At 43.5% G+C, this 25,480-nt stretch overlaps 1 protein-coding gene across 2 annotated transcripts in view; it reads right to left on the bottom strand.

Annotated features, from left to right (window-relative positions):
* Nucleotides 1-16,095: 16,095 nt before the first annotated feature.
* Nucleotides 16,096-25,480, bottom strand: part of LOC121560515 (tumor protein p53-inducible protein 11) — an 88,406-nt gene continuing 79,021 nt past the window's right edge. Inside the window, exons 3-7 of one of the 2 annotated variants that reach the window (XM_041873464.2) lie at nt 22,960-23,018; nt 22,783-22,831; nt 21,363-21,459; nt 19,969-20,070; nt 16,096-16,311 (exon numbers count right to left, since the gene is read on the bottom strand). In XM_041873464.2, coding sequence (XP_041729398.1) covers nt 16,175-16,311; nt 19,969-20,070; nt 21,363-21,459; nt 22,783-22,831; nt 22,960-23,018 — 444 coding nt within the window. In that variant the 3' untranslated portion in view covers nt 16,096-16,174. The remainder of the gene's footprint in view (nt 16,312-19,968; nt 20,071-21,362; nt 21,460-22,782; nt 22,832-22,959; nt 23,019-25,480) is intronic. The other variant, XM_041873463.2, reaches the window with a different exon arrangement.

The raw sequence follows: 25,480 nt of genomic DNA, 5'->3' as shown, positions 1-25,480 counted from the left end.
CTAGTTTTTGACTGCACTGGGCCTTGAATATATGGCAGACAAACAAGTTCCCTGCCTTCTCCCTTTTCCACTTGCCTCCTCCATTTTTTGCAGTAATGCTGCAATCAGTTGGTTGTAACTTTGGAGTGAGAAAACATTCTGATATATTTTCGATAGCTGCATGTGTGACATAACTCCACCATTCCTATTCATAATAGCAGTAATAAATATACAACAATCAAAATAAAATAAAATCCACAAAATGTTTTTGTTTTTTTATGAAATCAGTATATTTAAGTTTAACCATAATATTTGTTGTTCTGTATTTTCTGGAGGATAACATTTTAATTGTAACCAGCTTTGTATGGCTTGTTTAAGAAAGGGCGATACTTTGAACAAGGTTTAATTTTCAATTCACCATGTGAAGTTGTCATCTGTATAAAAAAAGGCAATTTTTTAACAAAGGATGAGCCTTTCTTAGTAATCTACTGGAATACCAGTTTATGTTTAAATATAACTTATGTATGAGTGAAGCTTTTAATGAGAGGTTTAATGCTTTAATATAAAGTACCAGTCAAAAGTTTGGACACACCTACTCATTCAAGGGTTTTTCTTTATTTTTACTATTTTCAACATTGTAGAATAATAGTGAAGACATCAAAACTATGAAATAACACATATGGAATCATGTAGTAATAAATAAAAAAAAGTGTTAAACAAATGATAATATATTTGAGATTTTTCAAAGTAGCCACCCTTTTCCTTGATGACAGCTTTGCACCCGCTTGGCATTCTCTTAACCAGCTTCACCTGGAATGCTTTTCCAACAGTCTTGAAGGAGTTCCCACATATGCTGAGCACTTGTTGGCTGCTTTTCCTTCACTCCGTGGTCCAACTCATCCCAAACCATCTCAATTGGGTTGAGGTTGGGTGACTGTGGAGGCCAGGTCATCTGATGCAGCACTCCATCACTCTCCTTCTTGGTAAAATAGCCCTTACACAGCCTGGAGGTGTTATGGGTCATTGACCTGTTGAAAAACAAATGATAGTCCCACTAAGCGCAAACCAGATGGGATGGCGTATTGCTGAAGAATGCTGTGGTAGCCATGCTGTTTAAGTGTGCTTTGAATTCTAAATAAATCACAGACAGTGTCACCAGCTAAGCACCCCCACACCATCACACATCCTCCTCCATGCTTCACGATGGGAACCACACATGCAGAGATCATCCGTTCATCTACTCAGCGTCTCACAAAGACACAGCGGTTGGAACCAAAAATAGCAGATTTGGACTCATCAGACCAAAGGACAGATTTCCACCGGTCTAATGTCCATTGCTCATGTTTCTTGGCCCAAGCAAGTCTCTTCTTCTTATTGGTGTCCTTTAATAATGGTTTCTTTGCAGCAATTCAACCACGAAGGCCTTATTCATGCAGTCTCCTCTGAACAGTTGATGTTGAGATGTGTCTGTTACTTGAATTCTGTAAAGCATTTATTTGGGCTGCAATTTCTGAGGCTGGTAACTCTAATGAACTTATCCTTTGCAGCAGAGGTAACTCTGGGTCTTCTATTCCTGTGGTGGTCCTCATGAGAGCCAGTTTCATCATAGCGCTTGATGGTTTTTGTGACTGCACTTGAAGAAACATTCAAAGTTCTTGACATTTTCCGGATTGACTGACCTTTATGTCTTAAAGTAATGATGGACTGTCATTTCTCTTTGCTTATTTGAGCTGTTCTTGCCATAATATGGACTTGGTCTTTTACCAAATAGGGCTATCTTCTGTATAGCACTCCTATCTTGTCACAACACAACTGATTGGCTCAAACGCATTTAGGAAAGAAATTCCACAAATTAACTTTTAAAAAGGCACACCTGTTAGTTGAAATGCATTCCAGGTGACTACCTCATGAAGCTGGTTAAGAGAATGCCAAGAGTGTGCAAAGCTGTCATCAAGGCAAAGGGTGGCTACTTTGAAGAATCTCAAATATAAAATATATTTTGATTTGTTTAACATGTTTTTGGTTACCACATGGTTCCATATGTGTTATTTCATAGTTTTGATGTCTTCACTATTATTCTACAATGTAGAAAATAGTACAATTAAAGAAAAACCCCGGAATGAATAGGTGTGTCCAAACCTTTGACTGGTACTGAATAATAATGTTATCTTTGTGTAGCATAAGGTCTATCAATCAAATAATGTGCACGCAAAAACACAAACATTTAAACAATTCTAAAAATCTACCTGCAATAGAGCATTCTGGGAAATATGATAATGATGGCCGTGGCTTTTGAGACTGTGATGTACCTTTATATTCAAAATAAAACATGTTACCATTACACTAGATTATCCGCTCATGTATCCTTAAAAGCTACCGAACAGTACCATGTGTGATCATTAAGTGTACCCGGGAAGGTACATTGTGTGTATTTTGATATTTTTGTACCCTAACCGTACCCTTTTTACTGAGAGTGTACACACATTTCCTATGTAAGACAGACCACAGGTAAACCTATAATTGAAGCATGTAATATACATCCATACACCTTCTTGTAAAAACAGGTAATACTTAATAGTATAATTCATAATAGATCCATAATGCCAGGTTCTGGTCAAATCATGTTGAGTGGATCCACAACAATATCCACGCAGAAAAATCCAAACAAAGGCTAAGATTGCACATCATCTTCAGTTACTGTCTGTTTAGAGGGAAAGGAACACCACACACACTTTAGTATTAGTTAGCAGTTTGTTGATTCCTTTCCGTTCAACGTGTGGTTTTTACTCACAGCTTCCTGCTTGCAAAGTAACCACAAGGATCTTGAAGGTAGGGCCTGTTGAATGCTTAGTTCACAGAGCGGTCCAACCAAGTCATATAGAGGTGTGGCAAACCGGCAACGGGAGCCATGCCTCCACCCTTCTATGAACCACCTTGACCAAAGGGCATCCCTGATGATATCCACCCCTAGAACACTGCACCTGAGCTGGGGTTAGACTATAGGCTGTGAGGGGGGCCCAAAACTGCAGTGGGTTGACATACTGCACTGTATGTTTATACATCAGTACACACACTACACACACACACAACACACTACACACACTACACACACTAGAAAGAACCTACCTCCTCTTATCCTCTCTCTTCCTGTGTTAAGTTGTGTGGCTACGTCCGGGAAGGGAGATGGAGGATACGGAGTCTCTGGTCCAATTCAGGAATGCGTTACTATGCTGTTATCCCTTACTTACAGTAACTGCTATTGTTTCAGTAAAAACAGGCTATCCAGGCTGTGTAGAAAGTCAACGTTGTGAACTTTGAAGCTTCATAGCTTTTGATTGAAAATAGATCTGATAAGCCTGTTGTTATCCTGATGGGACTGTTTGCATCGTTTATATGTTTTAGAGTTGATAAAAAGCAGAGGAGAATCCAGAAACACTTAAACGTTTTATTTTTATTTTTAGGTCAAGCCTTCACCACAGGTAATGTGTGTCTGTGTGTGTGTGTGTCTGTGTGTGTGTGTGTGTGTGTCTGTGTGTGTGTGTGTGTGTGACGATGAGGCTCAAGACATATTTACAACATACACTACATTAACAAAAGTATGTGGACACCTGCTCGTCGAACATCTCATTCCAAAATCACGGGCATTAATATGGAGTTGGTCCCGCCTTTGCTGCTATAACAGCCTCCACTCTTCTGGGAAGGCTTTCCACTAAATGTTGGGACATTACTGCGGGGACTTGCTTCCATTGAGCCACATGAGGTCGGGCACAGATGTTGGGCGATTAGGCCTGGCTCGCAGTCGGCGTTCCAATTCATCACAAAGGTGTGTGATGGGGTTGAGGTCAGGGCTCTGTGCAGGCCAGTCAAGTCCTTCCACACCGATCTTGACAAACCATTTCTGTATGGACCTCGCTTTCTGCACAGGGGCATTGTCATGCAGAAACAGGAAAGGGCCTTCTCCAAACTGTTGCCACAAAGTTGGAAGCACAGAATCGTCTAGAATGTCATTGTATGCTGTAGCGTTAAGATTTCCCTTCACTGGAACTAATGGGCCTAGTCTGAACCATGTTAACCAGCCCCAGACCATTATTCCTCCTCCACCAAACTTTACAGTTGGCACTATGTATTCGGGCAGGTAGCGTTCTCCTGGCATCCGCCAAAACCAGATTTGTTCCTCGGACTGCCAGATGGTGAAGCGTGATTCATCACTCCAGAGAACGCATTTCCACTGCTCCAGAGTCCAATGGTGGTGAGCTTTACACCATTCCAGCCGGCGCTTGGCATTGGTCATGGTGATGTTAGGCTTGTGTGCGGCTGCTCGACCATGGAAACCCATTTCATGAAGCTCCCGACAAACAGTTCTTGTGCTGACATTGCTTCCAGAGGTAGTTTAGAACTCTCTAGTAAGTGTTGCAACCGAGGACAGATGATTTTAACACGCTACGAGCTTCAGATGTCCCGTTCTGTGAGCTTGTGTGGCCTACCACTTCGTGGCTGAGCCGTTGTTGCTCCTAGACGTTTCAGCACTTAATAACAGCACTTACAGTTGACCGGGGCAGCTCTAGCAGGGCAGAAATGTGACGAACTGACTTGTTGGAAAGGTGGCATCCTCTGACGGTGCCACGTTGAAAGTCACTGAGCTCGTCAGTAAGGCCATTCTACTGCCAATGTTTGTCTATGGAGATTGCATGGCTGCGTGCTCCATTTTATACACCCGTCAGCAATGGGTGTGGCTGAAATAGCCGAATCCACTAATCTGAAGGGGTGTCCACATACACTACCGGTCAAAAGTTTTAGAACACCTACTCATTCAAGGGTTTTTCTTTATTTTTACTATTTTCTACACTGTAGAATGTGAAGACATCAAAACTATGAAATAACACATATGGAATCACTTAGTAATCAAAGAAGTGTTAAACAAATCAAAATATATTTTATATTTGAGATTCTTCAAATAGCCACCCTTTGCCTTGATGACAGCTTTGTACACGCTTGGTATTCTCTCAACCAGCTTCATGAGGTAGTCACCTGGAATGGACTTCAATGAACAGGTGTGCCTTCTTAAAAGTTTAATTTGTGGAATTTATTTCCTTCTTAATGTGTTTGAGCCAATCAGTTGTGTTGTGACAAGGGGGGGGGGGGGTATACAGAAGATAGCCCTATTTGGTAAAAGACCAAGTCCATATTATTGCAAGAACAGCTCAAATAAGCAAAGAGAAACAACAGTCCATTGTTACTTTAAGACATGAAGGTCAGTCAACACGGAAAATGTCAAGAACTTTGAAAGTTTCTTCAAGTGCAGTCGCAAACATCATCAAGCGCTATGATGAAACTGGCTCTCACGAGGACAAGCCAGAGGAATGGAAGACCCAGAGTTACCTCTGCTGCAGAGGATAAGTTCATTAGAGTTACCAGCCTCAGAAATTGCAGCCCAAATAAATGCTTCACAGAGTTCAAGTAACAGACACATCTCAACATCAACTTTTCAGAGGAGACTGTGTGAAATCAGGCAATCATGGTCGAATTGCTGCAAAGAAACCACTACTAAAGGAAACCAATAAGAAGAAGACACCAGCTTGGGCCAAGAAACACGAGCAATGGACATTAGACCGGTGGAAATGTGTCCTTTGGTCTGGAGTCTTAATTTGAGATTTTTGGTTCCAACCGCCGTGTCTTTGTGAGATGCGGTGTGGGTGAACGGATGATCTTCGCATGTGTATTTCCCACCGTAAAGCAGGTGTTATGGTGTGGGGGTGCTTTGCTGGTGACACTGTCTGTGATTTATTTAGAATTCAAAGGCACACTTAGCCAGCATGGCTACCACAGCATTCTGCAGCGATATGCCATCCCATCTGATTTGGGCTTAGTGGGACTATCATTTGTTTTTCAACAGGACAATGACCCAACACATCTCCAGGCTGTGTACGGGCTATTTTACCAAGAAGGAGAGCGATGGAGTGCTGCATCAGATGACCTGGCCTCCACAATCACCCGACCTCAACCCAATTGAGATGGTTTGGGATGAGTCGGAGCGCAGAGTAAAGGAAAAGCAGCCAACAAGTGCTCAGCATATGTGGGAACTCCATCAAGACTGTTGGAAAAGCATTCCAGGTGAAGCTGGTTGAGAGAATGCCAAGCGTGTGCAAAGCTGTCATCAAGGCAAAGGGTGGCTATTTGAAGTTTAACACTTTTTTGGTTACTACATGATTCCATATGTGTTATTTCAAAGTTTTGATGTCTTCACTATTATTCTACAATGTAGAAAATAGTAAAAATAAAGAAAAACCCTTGTATGAGTAGGTGTTCTAAAACCTTTGACCGGTAGTGTACGTTTGTACAGTGGGGAAAAAAAGTATTTAGTCAGCCACCAATTGTGCAAGTTCTCCCACTTAAAAAGATGAGAGAGGCCTGTAATTTTCATCATAGGTACACGTCAACTATGACAGACAAAATGAGAAAAATAAAATCCAGAAAATCACATTGTAGGATTTTTTATGAATTTATTTGCAAATTATGGTGGAAAATAAGTATTTGGTCAATAACAAAAGTTTCTCAATACTTTGTTATATACCCTTTGTTGGCAATGACACAGGTCAAACGTTTTCTGTAAGTCTTCACAAGGTTTTCACACACTGTTGCTGGTATTTTGGCCCATTCCTCCATGCAGATCTCCTCTAGAGCAGTGATGTTTTGGGGCTGTCGCTGGGCAACACGGACTTTCAACTCCCTCCAAAGATTTTCTATGGGGTTGAGATCTGGAGACTGGCTAGGCCACTCCAGGACCTTGAAATGCTTCTTACGAAGCCACTCCTTCGTTGCCCGGGCGGTGTGTTTGGGATCATTGTCATGCTGAAAGACCCAGCCACGTTTCATCTTCAATGCCCTTGCTGATGGAAGGAGGTTTTCCCTCAAAATCTCACGATACATGGCCCCATTCATTCTTTCCTTTACACGGATCAGTCGTCCTGGTCCCTTTGCAGAAAAACAGCCCCAAAGCATGATGTTTCCACCCCCATGCTTCACAGTAGGTATGGTGTTCTTTGGATGCAACTCAGCATTCTTTGTCCTCCAAACACGACGAGTTGAGTTTTTACCAAAAAGTTATATTTTGGTTTCATCTGACCATATGACATTCTCCCAATCCTCCTCTGGATCATCCAAATGCACTCTAGCAAACTTCAGACGGGCCTGGACATGTACTGGCTTAAGCAGGGGGACACGTCTGGCACTGCAGGATTTGAGTCCCTGGCGGCGTAGTGTGTTACTGATGGTAGGCTTTGTTACTTTGATCCCAGCTCTCTGCAGGTCATTCACTAGGTCCCCCCCGTGTGGTTCTGGGATTTTTGCTCACCGTTCTTGTGATCATTTTGACCCCACGGGGTGAGATCTTGCGTGGAGCCCCAGATCGAGGGAGATTATCAGTGGTCTTGTATGTCTTCCATTTCCTAATAATTGCTCCCACAGTTGATTTCTTCAAACCAAGCTGCTTACCTATTGCAGATTCAGTCTTCCCAGCCTGGTGCAGGTCTACAATTTTGTTTCTGGTGTCCTTTGACAGCTCTTTGGTCTTGGCCATAGTGGAGTTTGGAGTGTGACTGTTTGAGGTTGTGGACAGGTGTATTTTATACTGATAACAAGTTCAAACAGGTGCCATTAATACAGGTAACGAGTGGAGGACAGAGGAGCCTCTTAAAGAAGAAGTTACAGGTCTGTGAGAGCCAGAAATCTTGCTTGTTTGTAGGTGAACAAATACTTATTTTCCACCATAATTTGCAAATAAATTCATAAAAAATCCTACAATGGGATTTTCTGGAGAAAAAAATTCTCTGTTTGTCTGTCATAGTTGACGTGTACCTATGATGAAAATTACAGGCCTCTCTCATCTTTTTAAGTGGGAGAACTTGCACAATTGGTGGCTGACTAAATACTTTTTTTCTCCCACTGTATATATAGTTTATAATTCATGACAAACAACAGGGTGCAAATGTGTAAGAATAAACACATCATCACTTTAGGAGTCTCCAAAATGAACAAATGCATTCTTAATTTTTTTCAAACGAAACAATTGAAAATCCATAACATAATTCTAATTTGAGGTACAATATATATATATTTGAGGTACATAACAGTAGTGATGGTATTCTGTAATCAGCTGTGAAGTGACAGCACTGTCAGCTGAAAGCCTTTCAGAACAGTTGTGATCGTATTCTGCCGTTGAAAGGGAAGAATAAATGGCCAGTAATTTAGTAAAACAGGGAGGACCTGAACTTGATTTAAGCCACAGTGTACTAAATTCATGTCTGGACGTCTGTATCTTTCTGTTAACCCTTTCATAGCAGTAGTGGACCATCACAACGTATGGCAGAGCAAAGAAAGAAACAAAGAAGATGCTAAAGTACATTACGGAAATAGAGTTCTCTTTACAGAGCACCTCCGCTCTTAATCTGTCCTCCCTCCCTCCCCACCTAAATAAATTAGCTCTTCAGTCATTCAGGCGTTTGATGAGGCTGATGATTTGAAGGCCCATCTAGGAAAACGGAGATAAAAAATATATAAAATGTACTCCATAATTACCATGTTTGCCAGAGAGGGAGGGCCTGCTGTATAGGCCCGGGACACAGAGTCAAGGAGGAGTGCTGACTACTAATTAAACACTGTGAAAGGGATACTTACTAGTTTTTTTGTGTGTGTGTGTGTGTGTGTGTGTGTGTGTGTGTGTGTGTGTGTGTGTGTGTGTGTGTGTGTGTGTGTGTGTGCATGCAACATATGGCCTGCCTGCAGCACTTGGCTCATCGAACCAGAAAACCCACAACCACTAGAGAACCCAGGACTACACCCTTCTCAGACAGGACTCAATTGTGGTCATTTAACATCGTATGAGCCTCTCACTGTAAGACACCGGTGTTCTCTGTACAAATACAGTACAGCACAATCAGACATCCATCCATTCTGAGCGTGTAGATTTCGTTAAGACATACAGCAAGGACTGTAGATGTGAGCTGCAGGAAAGGAGGGTAAGTGGTTTGGTTGACAACATGGGGGCTGTCTAAAAAAAAAATCCTAACCCTCGTTTCCTTAATTCCTCTCAAAGCCCATTGGAGAGGATCCAAGGTCCCTCCCTCGCACCTCCTCGTCAAATGAGCCTTGAAAAGGAATTGAGGAAGGACGTAGGAAGCAAAGATTTCACAGCTAGTAATATTTTCAGACATAGCCCAGATGTTTATGTTGTGGGAATTCAGTTGTTAGACTAGAGCAGTGGTTTTCAAACCTCTCCTCGGAGACCCAGACTTTTCAAACTGTTGTTGTAGCCCTGAACTTGCTAACCCGAATCACCTCGTCAAGGGCTTGATGATTAGATAAAAAGTTGAAAATCAGTTGTGCTAGCTCTGGAATAGTTCAAATACATGGAAGGGAGTCCCCCAAGGAGAGGTTCAGGAACCACTGGTAGAGGAAAGAAATGTACTAGGTGGTTGTCCCAAAGAAATAGCTAGGTGGTTGTCCCACCTAGCTATCTTAAGATTAAAAGCACTAACTAAGTCGCTCTGGGTAAGAGCGTCTGCTATATGACTCAAATGTAAACGTTAAGGAACATGGGACTTACATAGGCTTTCATGGGAAGGCAGAGATCACATGAAAAATACACACACAATAACTCCCCCATGCACAAACATATAAATATAATTTCCCCCTATTTTGTCAGAGCTATAGCTTCATTCTGTTCATTGGCCAACAACCATTTTGTCACCATCGACTCTCCGTTAACACCATGCCTTTGCGTACTACTAACGTATTTCAGTATCATTTGCTACAAAACATACATTTACATGTGCCATATTTCTGTACACAAAAAGGAGTATACTGCATGCAATTGTCTAACATCAAAATAAAACAAATATCACTTAGATGAATCCATATATATATATATATATATATATATATAACAGTGAGGGAAAAAAGTATTTGATCCCCTGCTGATTTTGTACGTTTGCCCACTGACAAAGACATGATCAGTCTATAATTTTAATGGTAGGTTTATTTGAACAGTGCGAGACAGAATAACAACAACAAAATCCAGAAAAATGCATGTAAAAAATGTTATACATTGATTTGCATTTTAATGAGGGAAATAAGTATTTGACCCCTCTACAAAACATGACTTAGTACTTGGTGGCAAAACCCTTGTTGGCAATCACAGAGGTCAGACGTTTCTTGTAGTTGGCCACCAGGTTTGCACACATCTCGGGAGGGATTTTGTCCCACTCCTCTTTGCAGATCTTCTCCAAGTCATTAAGGTTTCGAGGCTGACATTTGGCAACTCGAACCTTCAGCTCCCTCCACAGATTTTCTATGGGATTAAGGTCTGAGACTGGCTAGGCCACTGCAGGACCTTAATGTGCTTCTTCTTGAGCCACTCCTTTGTTGCCTTGGCCGTGTGTTTTGGGTCATTGTCATGCTGGAATACCCATCCACGACCCATTTTCAATGCCCTGGCTGAGGGAAGGAGGTTCTCACCCAAGATTTGACGATACATGGCCACATCCATCGTCCCTTTGATGCGGTGAAGTTGTCCTGTCCCCTTAGCAGAAAAAACACCCCAAAGCATAATGTTTCCACTTCCATGTTTGACAGTGGGGATGGTGTTCTTGGGGTCATAGGCAGCATTCCTCCTCCTCCAAACACGGCGAGTTGAGTTGATGCCAAAGAGCTCGATTTTGGTCTCATCTGACCACAACACTTTCACCCAGTTCTCCTCTGAATCATTCAGATGTTCATTGGCAAACTTCAGACGGCCCTGTATATGTGCTTTCTTGAGCAGGGGGACCTTGCGGGCGCTGCAGGATTTCAGTCCTTCACGGCGTAGTGTGTTACCAATTGTTTTCTTTGTGAATATGGTCCCAGCTGCCTTGAGATCATTGACAAGATCCTCCCGTGTAGTTCTGGGCTGATTCCTCACCGTTCTCATGATCATTGCAACTCCACGAGGTGAGATCTCGCATGGAGCCCCAGGCCGAGGGAGATTGACAGTTATTTTGTGTTTCTACCATTTGCGAATAATCGCACCAACTGTTGTCACCTTCTCACCAAGCTGCTTGGCGATGGTCTTGTAGCCCATTCCAGCCTTGTGTAGGTCTACAATCTTGTCCCTGACATCCTTGGAGAGCTCTTTGGTCTTGGCCATGGTGGAGAGTTTGGAATCTGATTGATTGATTGCTTCTGTGGACAGATGTCTTTTATACAGGTAACAAACTGAGATTAGGAGCACTCCCTTTAAGAGTGTGCTCCTAATCTCAGCTCGTTACCTATAAAAGACACCTGGGAGCCAGAAATCTTTCTGATTGAGAGGGGGTCAAATACTTATTTCCCTCATTAAAATGCAAATCAATGCGTTTTTCTGTTTTTTTTTGTTGTTATTCTGTCTCTCACTGTTCAAATAAACCTACCATTAAAATTATAGACTGATCATGTCTTTGTCAGTGGGCAAATGTACAAAATCAGCAGGGGACAACAAAATCACATAAAAATTATCAATGGAAATCAAATGTATCAACCCGTGGAGGTCTGGATTTGGAGTCACCCTCAAAATTAAAGTGGAAAACCACACTACAGGCTGATCCAACTTTGATGTAATGTCCTTAAAACAAGTCAAAATGAGGCTCAGTAGTGTGTGTGGCCTCCACGTGCCTGTATGACCTCCCTACAACGCCTCGCCATGCTCCTGATGAGATGGCAGATGGTCTCCTGAGGGATCTCCTCCCAGACCTGGACTAAAGCATCCGCCAACTCCTGGACAGTCTGTGGTGCAATGTGGCGTTGGTTGATGGAGCGAGACAAGATGTCCCAGATGTGCTCAATTGGATTCAGGTCTGGGGAACGGGCGGGCCAGTCCATAGCATCAATGCCTTCCTCTTGCAGGAACTGCTGATACACTCCAGCCACATGAGGTCTAGCATTGTCTTGCATTAGGAGAAACCCAGGACCAACCGCACCAGCATATGGTCTCACAAGGGGTCTGAGGATCTCATTTCGGTACCTAATGGCAGTCAGGCTACATCTGGCGAGCACATGGAGGGCTGTGCGGCCCCCCAAAGAAATGCCACCCCACACCATGACTGACCCACCGCCAAACTGGTCATGCTGGAGGATGTTGCAGGCAGCAGAACGTTCTCCACGGCGTCTCCAGACTCTGTCACGTCTGTCACGTGCTCAGTGTGAACCTGCTTTCATCTGTGAAGAGCACAGGGCGCCAGTGGCGAATTTGCCAATCTTGGTGTTCTCTGGCAAATGCCAAACGTCCTGCACGGTGTTGGGCTGTAAGCAAAACCCTCACCTGTGGACGTCGGGCCCTCATACCACCCTCACGGAGTCTGTTTCTAACCGTTTGAGCAGACACATGCAAATTTGTGGCCTGCTGGAGGTCATTTTGCAGGGCTCTGGCAGTGCTCCTCCTGCTCCTCCTTGCACAAAGGCTGAGGTAGCGGTCCTGCTGCTGGGTTATTGCCCTCCTACGACCTCCTCCACGTCTCCTGATGTACTGGCCTGTCTCCTGGTAGCGCCTCCATGCTCTGGACACTACGCTGACAGACACAGCAAACCTTCTTGCCACAGCTCGCATTGATGTGCCATCCTGGATGAGCTGCACTACCTGAGCCACTTGTGTGGGTTGTAGACTCCGTCTCATGCTACCACTAGAGTGAAAGCACCGCCAGCATTCAAAAGTGACCAAAACATCAGCCAGGAAGCATAGGAACTGAGAAGTGGTCTGTGGTCACCACCTGCAGAACCACTTCTTTATTGGGGGTGTCTTGCTAATTGCCTATAATTTCCACCTGTTGTCTATTCCATTTGCACAACAGCATGTGAAATGTATTGTCAATCAGTGTTGCTTCCTAAGTGGACAGCTTGTTTTCACAGAAGTGTGATTGACTTGGAGTGACATTGTGTTGTTTAAGTGTTTCCCTTTATTAATTTTTTTGAGCAGTGTATATATTTATTATACTAGGACTTAGACCCCAGACAAGTTACAAAACATTAAACGGTTTATATGATTTTAAATGAATTTAACTCCTTAAATCACAGAATGGGACTTTAACTAACCTTCGGAAAACAAACTAATGATCTACACAATCTACATAATAATAATAATATGCCATTTAGCAGACGCTTTTATCCAAAGCGACATACAGTCATGTGTGCATACATTTTTGCATATGGGTGGTCCCGGGATCGAACCCATTACCCTGGCGTTACAAGCGCCATGCTCTATTAATTGAGCTACAGAGGACTACATGTTCCCTGGTACATTCAAAAGAACTACACGGCAATAACACAGTATACATGGCTTCTTTATTTACACGTACAAGCATGACATGAATTGTGTGTTGGTGGTAACTGTTCTTTGAAAAGTTAAGGCAAGACTAAATATAGATACAAGATGTGTACAAAAAGTGTGTTTACGTCATAATTAAGATGTTCCTGACTAACACTGGCATTAAACGTGCACAGTAAAGATGAAGCAAATGTAATTTCTCTACATAACGATGTTGACATTATGCCTAACCATGAACACACAAAAACAGAGATCTGTAACCAGATGGCTGTAAGGTCAAATCAAAATGTTGTGTGTCACATGCTTTGTAAACAACAGGTGTAGACTAACAGTGAAATGCTTACTTAATCTACCCGTTATTTACGAAGCATGTGACAAATAACATTTGATTAGCCTACACACTGTCCAAGTTAAATGTTTCCATAAATACTAAATATTTCAGTGTAATTATACAGCAGGCTGACAGTATAAATATATTGGTGTGGCAAGTGACAATTAGGGTTTTGAATGTTCTATATCTTGAAAACTTGTATCAACAGTGGACTAATGAAACAAATGCCAAAATATCATTTTTGAGTGGAATTGACCTTCAAGTCAAACCTCTTGACAGAAACTTGATGAATTAAAAGGTCATCATCCCTGTAAAATGTCTATTCCCGATGCGCTTCATATTGTAAGCTCACTCTCAATATCATGTTAGGGGATGAGGCATCTCTATCATGTATGTGTCCTCTATACCCATTGGACAGAATGAAAAGATGACCTATGACCTCCCTCAGTGTTCTGACCCAGCATTAAGAACAGGCAGAATAATAAAGATGCTGATCCAGTGGATCCTCACTTAATACCAATCTGTCTGCTCGACAATGGTTTCACCATGAGCCAGCATTTCAGATCAACTTTCAGTTTTAGATACAAAGGCAGCAGGTCTGATCATAGAAACAGATTAACGTCGAACTTGAAAGGGAATGTCTGTTCTAGTAATTCCTTTTGAATGAGTCTGATGATATTTTACTGTCCCGCTCAGCCTTTAAAAAAAAACAGAGCGTCTTATACCTATAGCTGACATTCTGCTGGTTAAATGAACAGCTGACAGAAACAGATATACAGGTTTCACCTTAGTGCACAGGAGGAGTAAACACCCAACCAACCAACACCATAAAAATTCAGCAAAATCTTTTAAACCCTAAGTAACAAACTCTTGGTCCTTGAGAATACAGTGTATTCAAAATGAAAACTACCGAAAAAGATCAGAGCACACTCAACACTGGATTTTGAACAACAAAAAACAAACAAATTCAAATGACTGTACATACTAATACACCATAGTGTTTCAAGTTACTCTGTACATCTTTGACCCAACCCCAAAAAAAGCAACCCATTTCCTATACAGTGCACTACTTTTGATCAGGGCCCATACGGCTCTGGTCAGAGGTCGTGCACTGTATAGGGAACAGGGTGTTACTTGGGACGTACCCACTAAAGTCACATGACTGGGAGGTAACGTACAAGAAAAACATTACTTCAAATGACTACACACTTGTTCCACAAAACCACCCTACACACAATTAGCGTACAGTATTTGGAGGAGGACAACAATCTCTCAGTTCACTTTCACAATCAGACCTTTTCTCGTGTCCACACAGAGAACAGATGAGACCACCAGACCACCATGTGTTAACTGTTGGGGTTATTACAAACATCTGGAGTCTAATATACAGTAGTATGTGGCTGGATGCACCAAGCCCCTCCCACATCACAGCCCACATCCCTGATAAGCCCCTCCCACATCACAGCCCACATCCCTGATAAGCCCCTCCCACATCACAGCCCACATCCTTGGTAGGTCCCTCCCACATCACAACCACATCCCTGATAAACCCCTCCCACATCACAACCCTGATCAGAAAGGTGCAACATTACAGAACGTTCAGATATAAATGTAATGTATAGATCTGGCATGTAGAACTGTGAATGTCAGCTCTACACATTACATTTCTAACTGCAACATTGTGAACATTTCGCTTCACTCAATAAACCCCATCTCCATCAGGAAGTCCATATCTGGAAGCACCCACCTCTCCCCCAGACACGTTAACTCAGGCCGACCCTGTGGGCCGCCCTCCACTCAGATCTTCTTGGGAGTCCTCTCCCTTCCCCTCTCCCATTCCCTCAGACACCCTAACTCAGCCCAGCCCCACCCTGTGGACCTCCATCCCCTCCCCTCCCTCCTCTCAGATCTTCTTGGGTCGTCTTCTCCCCTCCCTCCCCTCAGATCTTCTTGGGTCGTCCCCTCCCCTCCCTCCTCTCAGATCTTCTTGGGTCGTCCCCTCCCCTCCCTCCTCTCAGATCTTCTTGGGTCATCCCCTCCCCCCCTCCTCTCAGATCTTCTTGGGTCGTCTTCTCCCCTCCATCCCCTCAGATCTTCTTGGGTCGTCCTCTCCTCTCCCCTCCTCTCCTCTCAGATCTTCTTGGGTCGTCCCCTCTCCCCTCCTCTCAGATCTTCTTGGGTTGTCCCCTCCCCTCCCTCCTCTCAAATCTTCTTGGGTCGTCCCCTCCCCTCCCTCCTCTCAAATCTTCTTGGGTCGTCCCCTCCCCTCTCAGATCTTCTTGGGTCGTCCCCTCCCCTCCCTCCCCTCAGATTTTCTTGGGTCGTCCCCTCCCCTCCCTCCCTCCCCTCTCAGATCTTCTTGGGTCGTCCCCTCCCCTCCCTCCCCTCAGATCTTCTTGGGTCGTCCCCTCCCCTCAGATCTTCTTGGGTCGTCCCCTCCCCTCCCTCCTCTCAGATCTTCTTGGGTCGTCCCCTCCCCTCCTCTCCTCTCCCCTCAGATCTTCTTGGGTCGTCCCCTCCCCTCCTCTCCCCTCCCCTCAGATCTTCTTGGGTCGTCCCCTCCCCAGGTGATAGTAGTAGAACAGAGTGACCAGGAGGAAGAGCACCCGGCTGAGGAGGAGGAGGATGGCAGCGTTGGGCAACGAGCCCATCTCCACCAGGGTGACCGACGTCACTGGAACAAGACAGGGTTGAGACAACAGTAAAACATATGTCTTGGGTCGTCCCACCCTGTCTCTCTGCCTCCCTCGCTCTCTCTCTCTCATCCCTCTCTCAATCCCTCTCCCTCCCTCCCTCTCCCTCTCCCCCTCCCCCATAAAGAGACTGACTGACTGACTGATTGATTGATTGATTGATAATGGACGACACTCAGTCATGGAGATATAATCCCTCATCTTTAATAACAATGAAGAGTGATGAGACTTTAACACTGGCAGCTGATCCAGACTCCAAACTGTGCTACTGCATCTCCAACACTAGAGGGAGCTGGTAGCGCATCCACAATCAAGATGGTGGGCAGATTGGATAGCATGAAATACATTTACATTTTAGTCATTTAGCAGACGCTCTTATCCAGAGCGACTTACAATTAGTGCATACATTTATTTATTTTTTCCCAGTGCGAATCGAACCCACAACCCTGGTGTTGCAAGCGCCATGCTCTACCAACTGAGCTACACGGGGCCCTAAAATACAGCAGTAAGGTTCATTGAATAATAATATATACAGTCGTGGCCAAAAATATTGCCACCCTTGCAGTTTTTTCAAGTAACTCACAATGTTCCCTAAAAACAAGTTGAAATTGACCAAAGTATTTGGTCTCCACAATTCTTTATTTCACTTTTAATATCACAGAACCTTCTGTTTTTAATTCAGAACTTAATATATCCATTTAAATCAGAAAATAAACAGAAATGGCATTGACTTAATATTTGGTAGCACATCCTTTGGTCAAAATAACTGCAATCAAGCGCTTCCTATAGCCATCGATGAGCTTCCTGCACCTCTGTATTGGCAGTTTGGCCCACTCCTCTTGTGCAAACTGCTCAAGTTCTCCCAGATTTTAAGGGTTCCTTCTCCCAACTGCTGTTTTCAGATCTCTCCACGTTTTTAATGGGATTTAGATCTGGACTCATTGCTGGCCACTTCAGAACAGTCCAGGATTTTGTCTTGAACCATTTCTGGGTGCTTTTTGAAGTGTGTTTGGGGTCATTGTCCTGCTGGAAGACCCATGACCTTCAACGGAGACCCAGCTTTCCGACACTCGGTCTGACACTGCACACCAAAATGCCTTGGTATTCTCCTGATTTCATGATGCCATGCAGACATCACTGAACCGCTGCCATGTTTGAATGTGGGGAAGGTGTTGTTTTCTTTGAAGGCTTCATTTTGTTTTCCGTAAACAGAGATAAGTATTACTTAACCAAAAAGCACCAATTTGGTCTCATCTGTCCACAGGACATTCTCCCAGAAGGATGTTGGCATGTTCAGGTGTGTTTTGGCAAATTGCAGTCGGGCTCTCTCATGTCTCTCTCTCTCAGCAGTGGGGTCCTCCTGGGTCTCCTACCATTTATCCCCCTTTCATTGAGTTGGCGACGGATGGTGTGAGTTGAAACTGTCGTACCTTGTGTCTGAAGGTTAGCTTGAATCTGTGAGGCAGTTGATCGAGGTGCTTTCTCCACCATTTCGAACAATCCTCCGCTCCATCAAGTTCTCTTGCGGCCACGTCCAGGGAGGTTGGCTACAGTGGCATGGGCCTTAAACGTCTTTATAACATTACGTACGGCGGAAACAGGAAGATCAAGGTCTCTGAAGATGGACTTGTAGCCTTGAGATTGTCCATACTTGGCTACAATCTTGTGTCTGACCTCTTCAGATAATTCTCTGGTTTTCTTTCTTTTCCCCATGCTCATTGTGGGACACACAGTGACACAAAACAGGAGAATGACTCCTTTTCTCTATTCGAACTGGTTGAATGAGGGATTTTTATATTGCAGGCACCTGCAACTCAGCACAGGTGAGTTCAATTCCAAAGTAAAAGGAGAATCACCTGCTTGAAATCAAATTATTTCTAACTACTTCTAGAAGGTGCCAATAATATTGTCCTGGCCATTTTACGATTATTCAGAGAGAGAGAATAACAACAAAAACATTATTCAGAGAGACAGAATAACAACAAAAAAATCCAGAAGAACGCATGGCAAAATTTTTATAAATTGATTTGCATTTTAATGAGGGAAATAAGTATTTGACCCCCTCTCAATCAGAAAGATTTCTGGATCCCAGGTGTCTTTTATACAGGTAACGAGCTGAGATTAGGAGCACACTCTTAAAGGGAGTGCTCCTAATCTCAGCTTGTTACCAGTATAAAAGACACCTGTCCACAGAAGCAATCAATCAATCAGATTCCAAACTCTCCACCATGGCCAAGACCAAAGAGCTCTCCAAGGATGTCAGGGACAAGATTGTAGACCTACACAAGGCTGGAATGGGCTACAAGACCATCGCCAAGCAGTTTGGTGAGAAGGTGACAACAGTTGGTGCGATTATTCGCAAATGGAAGAAACACAAAAGAACTGTCAATCTCCCTCAGCCTGGGGCTCCATGCAAGATCTCACCTCGTGGAGTTGCAATGATCATGAGAACGGTGAGGAATCAGCCCAGAACTACACGGGAGGATCTTGTCAATGATCTCAAGGCAGCTGGGACCATAGTCACCAAGAAAACAATTGGTGACACACTACGCCGTGAAGGACTGAAATCCTGCAGCGCCCGCAAGGTCCCCCTGCTCAAGAAAGCACATATACATGCCCGTCTGAAGTTTGCCAATGAACATCTGAATGATTCAGAGGAGAACTGGGTGAAAGTGTGGTCAGATGAGACCAAAATCGAGCTCTTTGGCATCAACTCAACTCACCGTGTTTGGAGGAGGAGGAATGCTGCCTATGACCCCAAGAACACCATCCCCACCGTCAAACATAGAGGTGGAAACATTATGCTTTGGGGGTGTTTTTCTGCTAAGGGGACAGGACAACTTCACCGCATCAAAGGGACGATGGACGGGCCATGTACCGTCAAATCTTGGGTGAGAACCTCCTTCCCTCAGCCAGGGCATTGAAAATGGGTCGTGGATGGGTATTCCAGCATGACAATGACCCAAAACACACGGCCAAGGCAACAAAGGAGTGGCTCAAGAAGAAGCACATTAAGGTCCTGGAGTGGCCTAGCCAGTCTCCAGACCTTAATCCCATAGAAAATCTGTGGAGGGAGCTGAAGGTTCAAGTTGCCAAACGTCAGCCTCGAAACCTTAATGACTTGGAGAAGATCTGCAAAGAGGAGTGGGACAAAATCCCTCCTGAGATGTGTGCAAACCTGGTGGCCAACTACAAGATCGTCTGACCTCGGTGATTGCCAACAAGGGTTTTGCCACCAAGTACTAAGTCATGTTTTGCAGAGGGGTCAAATACTTATTTCCCTCATTAAAATGCAAATCAATTTATAACATGTTTTACATGCATTTTTCTGGATTTTTGTTGTTGTTATTCTGTGTCTCACTGTTCAAATAAACCTACCATAAAAATTATAGACTGATCATGTCTTTGTCAGTGGGCAAACGTACAAAATCAGCAGGGGATCAAATACTTTTTTCCCTCACTGTACATATGTGGATACCAAAATATTTTTTGAATTTCAACAGTTTTCTGGAAGATATTGTGCATTATTTGAAAAAAGTGCAAGGGTGGCAATATTTTTGGCCACGTCTGTAATAGGTGTGCAGCATAACCATGAACTGATATATTAAATACCAATATGAAGGAAGATGTGATCTCACCTAAAAACTGGACAGAAAAGTAGCATGCTTCACTGAGCAGAGTCCATTGAATGATGACCTTCTCTTGCGTATACACTCCATTCCACAAGATGAGGGACAGACCTGGAGGGGTCAGAGGTCATAGGTTATAGTTTAGTCCATTGAATGATGACCTTCTCTTGTGTGTACAGCCCATTCCACAAGATGAGGGACAGAACAGTGGGAGGAAACACCATGGGTCAGAGGTTAGGGGTCAAAGAGGTCACGGGAGAGGGGCCAATGGTATGGAGACATTCCTATTCCAAATGTAAATAAAGCTGTAGGAACTCCACAAAAATGTACCCCATCTTCCTTCACTGGGCATTCTTCCTAATACTTGTGTGTCTACATAAGCTATCTACAAAAACCTAATTTCTGGGCTCAAATCATAATGTTATCACCCATAATCTAGATAGTCAGGTCCAGGGACGGACTACCGCATTTGGGGTCCCGACCTCCAGGGTGTCTAATTTACTGCAATTCTACACTTTTTGCCATGGGAGATTGGGTTGTGGGCCTCCTAGAGAGAGCTCTCCATAACGATCTTAGTATTCCCAGGTTAACTTCAATATTTGTCCATAATGACCTTAGTATTCCCAGGTTCCAACAGTGAGATTTATGTTCATCTCACAGTAGACTTGTTATGTAAATCTTAGCGAGCTCTCTCTCCCTCCTTCTGTCTATGTAGTCACAGTCACCTCAACCTTTTAAGAGAAACAGACCTAGATTCACTTTTGAGACAATTCCATTAGTTATACGGTGCCAGGCAAGCTCAATTATTCACAGCTAAAGTATTTGAAAGAAAACAAATACTATTTGAACCCAGGACTGAACAGGACCACCGCCAACCCAACATTAAATGACTGACTGACTCACCACACCTGACTGGCATGTTTCAAATTAATGCCATTGTAATAATCAATTATCATCTCCAATCCAATTTCTGTGGCATGGAGGACAGAGGTCAGAGGGCAACAGGGAGATGTCAGAAGGGAGAATTTGTTGACAGATGCACCTGAAGGCCTCGATAGATGATGCATGAAGCATCCAAATACAGGGACATGTGGGAGGGACAGAGATGACACTAATATAGTGGCATGAATAGAGAACATCACAAGGAAGGGGAGGGAGGGAGGGAGGGAGGGAGGGAGGGAGGGAGGGAGGGAGGGAGGGAGGGAGGGAGGGTGTGACTTTGTGTTACAGTGTATATGTACCATATGCAGATGACATCCCAAGGAAGGAGCAGTGTGTGCGTACAGTATGTATGTATGTATGTGTGTGTATGTGTGTATGTGTATGTGAATGTGTATTAATGTGTATGTGTATGTATGTGTGTGTGTGTGTGTGTGTGTGTGTGTGTGTGTGTGTGTGCTCACTGAGCAGCGCTCCTCCATAGAGCCTGATGGAGATGCTGGGGTTGTTGATCTCTTCTTCAAACACCACCTCATAAAGCTGGTTGGGAAACACCAGGGCCTGCAGAGGAAGGAGACAACAACACTTATATACTACACAGCATGCACTATAGTGGGGGGGGCAGGTCCTCTCTAAATACAGTCAGGTCCTCTCTAAATACAGTCAGGTCCTCTCTAAATACAGTCAGGTCCTCTCTAAATACAGTCAGTGCTTCTGAATGAAATATTACTACTACCTTTTTAAAGAGATAGTGTAGTGATGTCCCATAGAGATAGTGCAGTGATGTCCCACTGAGATAGTGCAGTGATGTCCCACTGAGATAGTGCAGTGATGTCCCACTGAGATAGTGCAGTGATGTCCCACTGAGATAGTGCAGTGATGTCCCACTGAGATAGTGCAGTGATGTCCCACTGAGATAGTGCAGTGATGTCCCACTGAGATAGTGCAGTGATGTCCCATAGAGATAATGTAGTGAGGACAGACTCTACTGTATTGGACTCTGTTCACTATAGAGTTCTCACTAACCCTAGTGAAAGTGTTTGTGTCTTTGTGGTGGTACAGTAGGGGAGAGTGGGGTAAGTTGAGCCAAAGGGGTAAGTTGAACCACCCTTGTTTCTAGGGAAACCATACACAAAATTAATCATTTGACCAAATAGTCTGTATAGGAAGAAACCAGTTGGGTCCATAAAAAAAAACATTTTAAATAAAGTATAATTTATTGTGGTAGCGGTTTCATGATGGTTGTATCTAAGCCAAAGTAGATCATTTAAAGATTGTGCTATACATCAGTTGGGGTTTCTATAAGATTCAATATGAGGTCATAAACCTTAGCATGAAAGTACATCCTTGTAGCTGTGTGGGCTAATATAGTCAAAATGTTTGCCTTGGGGGTAAGTTGAGCCAATGGTTGAGCCAACGTCAAGTTGAGCAAACGTAAGTGTTCTCTCTTCCCAGGCGTAACTCAAGTCATTATCTCTGGGATATGAAGTATCAACAGGGCCTGGCCTATGTTAAAAGTGTTTAAAAAAGTACAAAAGTGTTTGTTAGGCGTTAAGCCTGTGTTAAAATATGCTTAAAATGATTAAAAGTCAAAAATTGCGATTGTGATGAACTGTGTTTGGGAAATAAAGATAGACATGGTTTTTAAAAAGGTACTGGTAATATTTCATTCAGTACAGGACATTTGTAGGCGGCATAACTTACCCTTACATTTTTTTGGACCTGCTATGTTTTCAAAACTGTAATGTAACCATGAATTCTGAGTCTCACCTATAGTTCTAAACCGCTCCTAAAAGTTCTAAATGGCCAATATGACTCTATACATAAGAATCATCATTGCAGAAGTCTGAGCGTGGCTCGAACACAGGTCGTCAAGAGACTCACCATCAAGGCCATGACTGTGAAGGCTACTGCAGAGATGAGGATCCAGACCCTGTAAAGAGAGAGAGAGAGAGACAGAGAGAAAATTAGATAAGAGACTGATTTACCCAACTGCAATTAAAATAGATTGATCATCTAACAGTAAAATTAGATCACCAATTCTCTGGTGTGTTCTCTCACCTTAGACCAACAGGCTCTCGCACCTGATACTTGATGTCATTCCCCAGCATCTGACTGAGCTGTGAGGAAAGAGAGAGAATTAGAGACGAACGAGAGGATCATTATGACGTTTTCTAATTAGAGCTAGTAAAGGAGGAACCTGACAGAGATTAAGAGGAAGCAGACAACTTATTTAAAAAAACACACACACACACAAACGGAGGCAGATACCCCATTAACAAGGTCTTGGATTAATCACAAACTATATTTAACAGAAAATCTAATTTAGCACAAATGAGCAATTAGCTCTTCATCACAGCACCCATACACACTACTCATACACACACACACACACACACACACACACACACACACACACCACTCATATACACACACACACACCACTCATACTGTACACTGCCCTGTATGTCAGACAGGATGGAGCTTTACATTGTTAGTGCATGGGATAACCCCCGCGTCGCTACGGGATAACCCCCGCGTCGCTACGGGATAACCCCCCGCGTCGCTACGGGATAACCCCCGCGTCGCTACGGGATAACCCCCCGCGTCGCTACGGGATAACCCCCCGCGTCGCTACGGGATAACCCCCGCGTCGCTACGGGATAACACCATAGGGTGCGACCTAGAAGTTTAACTCCCCACACTATATTGTTTCCCATGCTGGCTGAATAGAAGTCATTGTAGGCAGTCGTCAGTGAATTTCCTCCAGCTCGCCTCAAGGCCATTTCAATCTCCTGCAGCCAGGAGAGAGACACACACACACACACACACACCTTAAAAGACTGAGTCCTGCCTTCTTTACGCTGCCTTCATGTACATACAGTAACTACCTGAAATCCTCTGCACATTGATCTATCTGATACTAGGACTCCCCATGACGGACCTGGTGAAAGCTATGATCCCGTATTGATGTGAATCAGTGTAGATGAAGAGGAGACAGGTTAAAGAAGGGATGTTTAAGCCTTGAGACATGGATTGTGTATGTGTGCCATTCAGAGGGTGAATGGGCAAGACAAAATATTTAAAGTGCCTTTGAACGGGGTATGGTAGTAGGTGCCAGGCGCAAGGTTTGTGTGAAGAACTGCAACGCTGCTGGGTTTTTCACGCTCAACAGTTTCCCTGTGTGTATCAATAAATGGCCCAACACCCAAAGGACATCCAGCCAACTTGACACAGATGTGGGAAGGATTGGAGTTAACATGGGCCAGCATTGCTGTGGAACGCTTTCGACACCTTGTAGTCCATGCCCAGACGAATTGAGGCTGTTCTGAAAGCAAAAGCGTTATGGTTTGGGGGGTGTTCCTAATGTTTTGTACACTCAGTGTATATAGCTCCATTCTTGTGTATCTTATTTTATTCCTCGTGTTACCATTTTATTTTTAAACTGCATCGTAAGCAAGCATTTCACCAGTTGTAGTCGGCTTTATTTGATTTTATTTGAGTCCTTGGAGTCCCGCACGGCCGTTTAATAGTTTAGCGCCAAGCCAAAAGACAAAACTAATTTAAAATGTTGTGACCAAGTTATCAAGGCAAGTAGTGTTTCAGTAGAATGAAGGCCCCTGATCTTGGGTCTGTCCCTAATAGAACCCTATTCTCTTTATAGTGCACTACTTTAGACCACTACCTATAGGGATCCGGTCAAAAGTAGTGCACTATGTAGTGAATAGGGTGCCATTTGGAACAGAGACTTGGTATGGCCTCGTTGGGCTGTATTGTTTGAAGGTGAGAAGAGTTTGTGTGTTCAGACCTCAGTTCCATCTGGGTTTGTTTGTGTTGGTCTATTTGAGAAACTCCTGCAGCTTATGACTGAAGGAGAGAAAGTGAGAAAGAGAGAGAAAGAGTGAGAAAACAAAAAACCAAACTGGCCTACAGAAAGCACCAGAGAGCAACACAAAACCAATAGAAAACAAAGCCAAATAATTAGGTGTGTGTGTGTATGTGTACAGTGTGTGTGTGTGTGTGTGTGTGTGTACAGAATTAGTTGAAGTCCTCCACAGTCCATTCCATTCACCTAGATCTTATCAGTCCTTCACGCTCCAGATCTAGAAGGAATTACTAGGTGAAAAGGAGTTGGGATGATCGCACAAACAGACCGGGCACTCAGGCTAAACCTGGAGAAATATGATCTACGCCGGTGGATAATAATAATCCTGGGATGAATCAATGTAGATGTTTAGGTTGCAGAACGCAGAGAGCAATCGGACGTTGACTTTTAACAAGACAGACCCATGGAACAGTCAAAAAGGTCAAAGAGCCTTTTTAGATTAGAAACAAAGTCATATCTTCTTTGACCTCAGATCTGCAAATTCTCTGTTTATATTATCCTTACATTAGCCGTGGATGTGTCGTGGCCCAGTCACCCCGTCATAACCTAAACCTTAAGAAAATGTCAACTCTCTCTCTCCCTCTCTCACCTCATCGAAGGCTAATGTATGGATAGTGTATACCAAAAAAATTTGCTTATTTGATGTTAAAAGTAGATCTTACTTCACATTGTGTTAGTGTAAAAAAAAAAAACATT

The sequence above is a fragment of the Coregonus clupeaformis genome, unplaced genomic scaffold (assembly GCF_020615455.1).
Source record: "Coregonus clupeaformis isolate EN_2021a unplaced genomic scaffold, ASM2061545v1 scaf0161, whole genome shotgun sequence".
In the NCBI taxonomy this organism is placed as follows: Eukaryota; Metazoa; Chordata; class Actinopteri; order Salmoniformes; family Salmonidae; genus Coregonus; species Coregonus clupeaformis.
The sequence above is the reverse complement of the archived record's forward strand: the minus strand, read 5'-3'. Positions and strand labels throughout refer to the sequence as shown.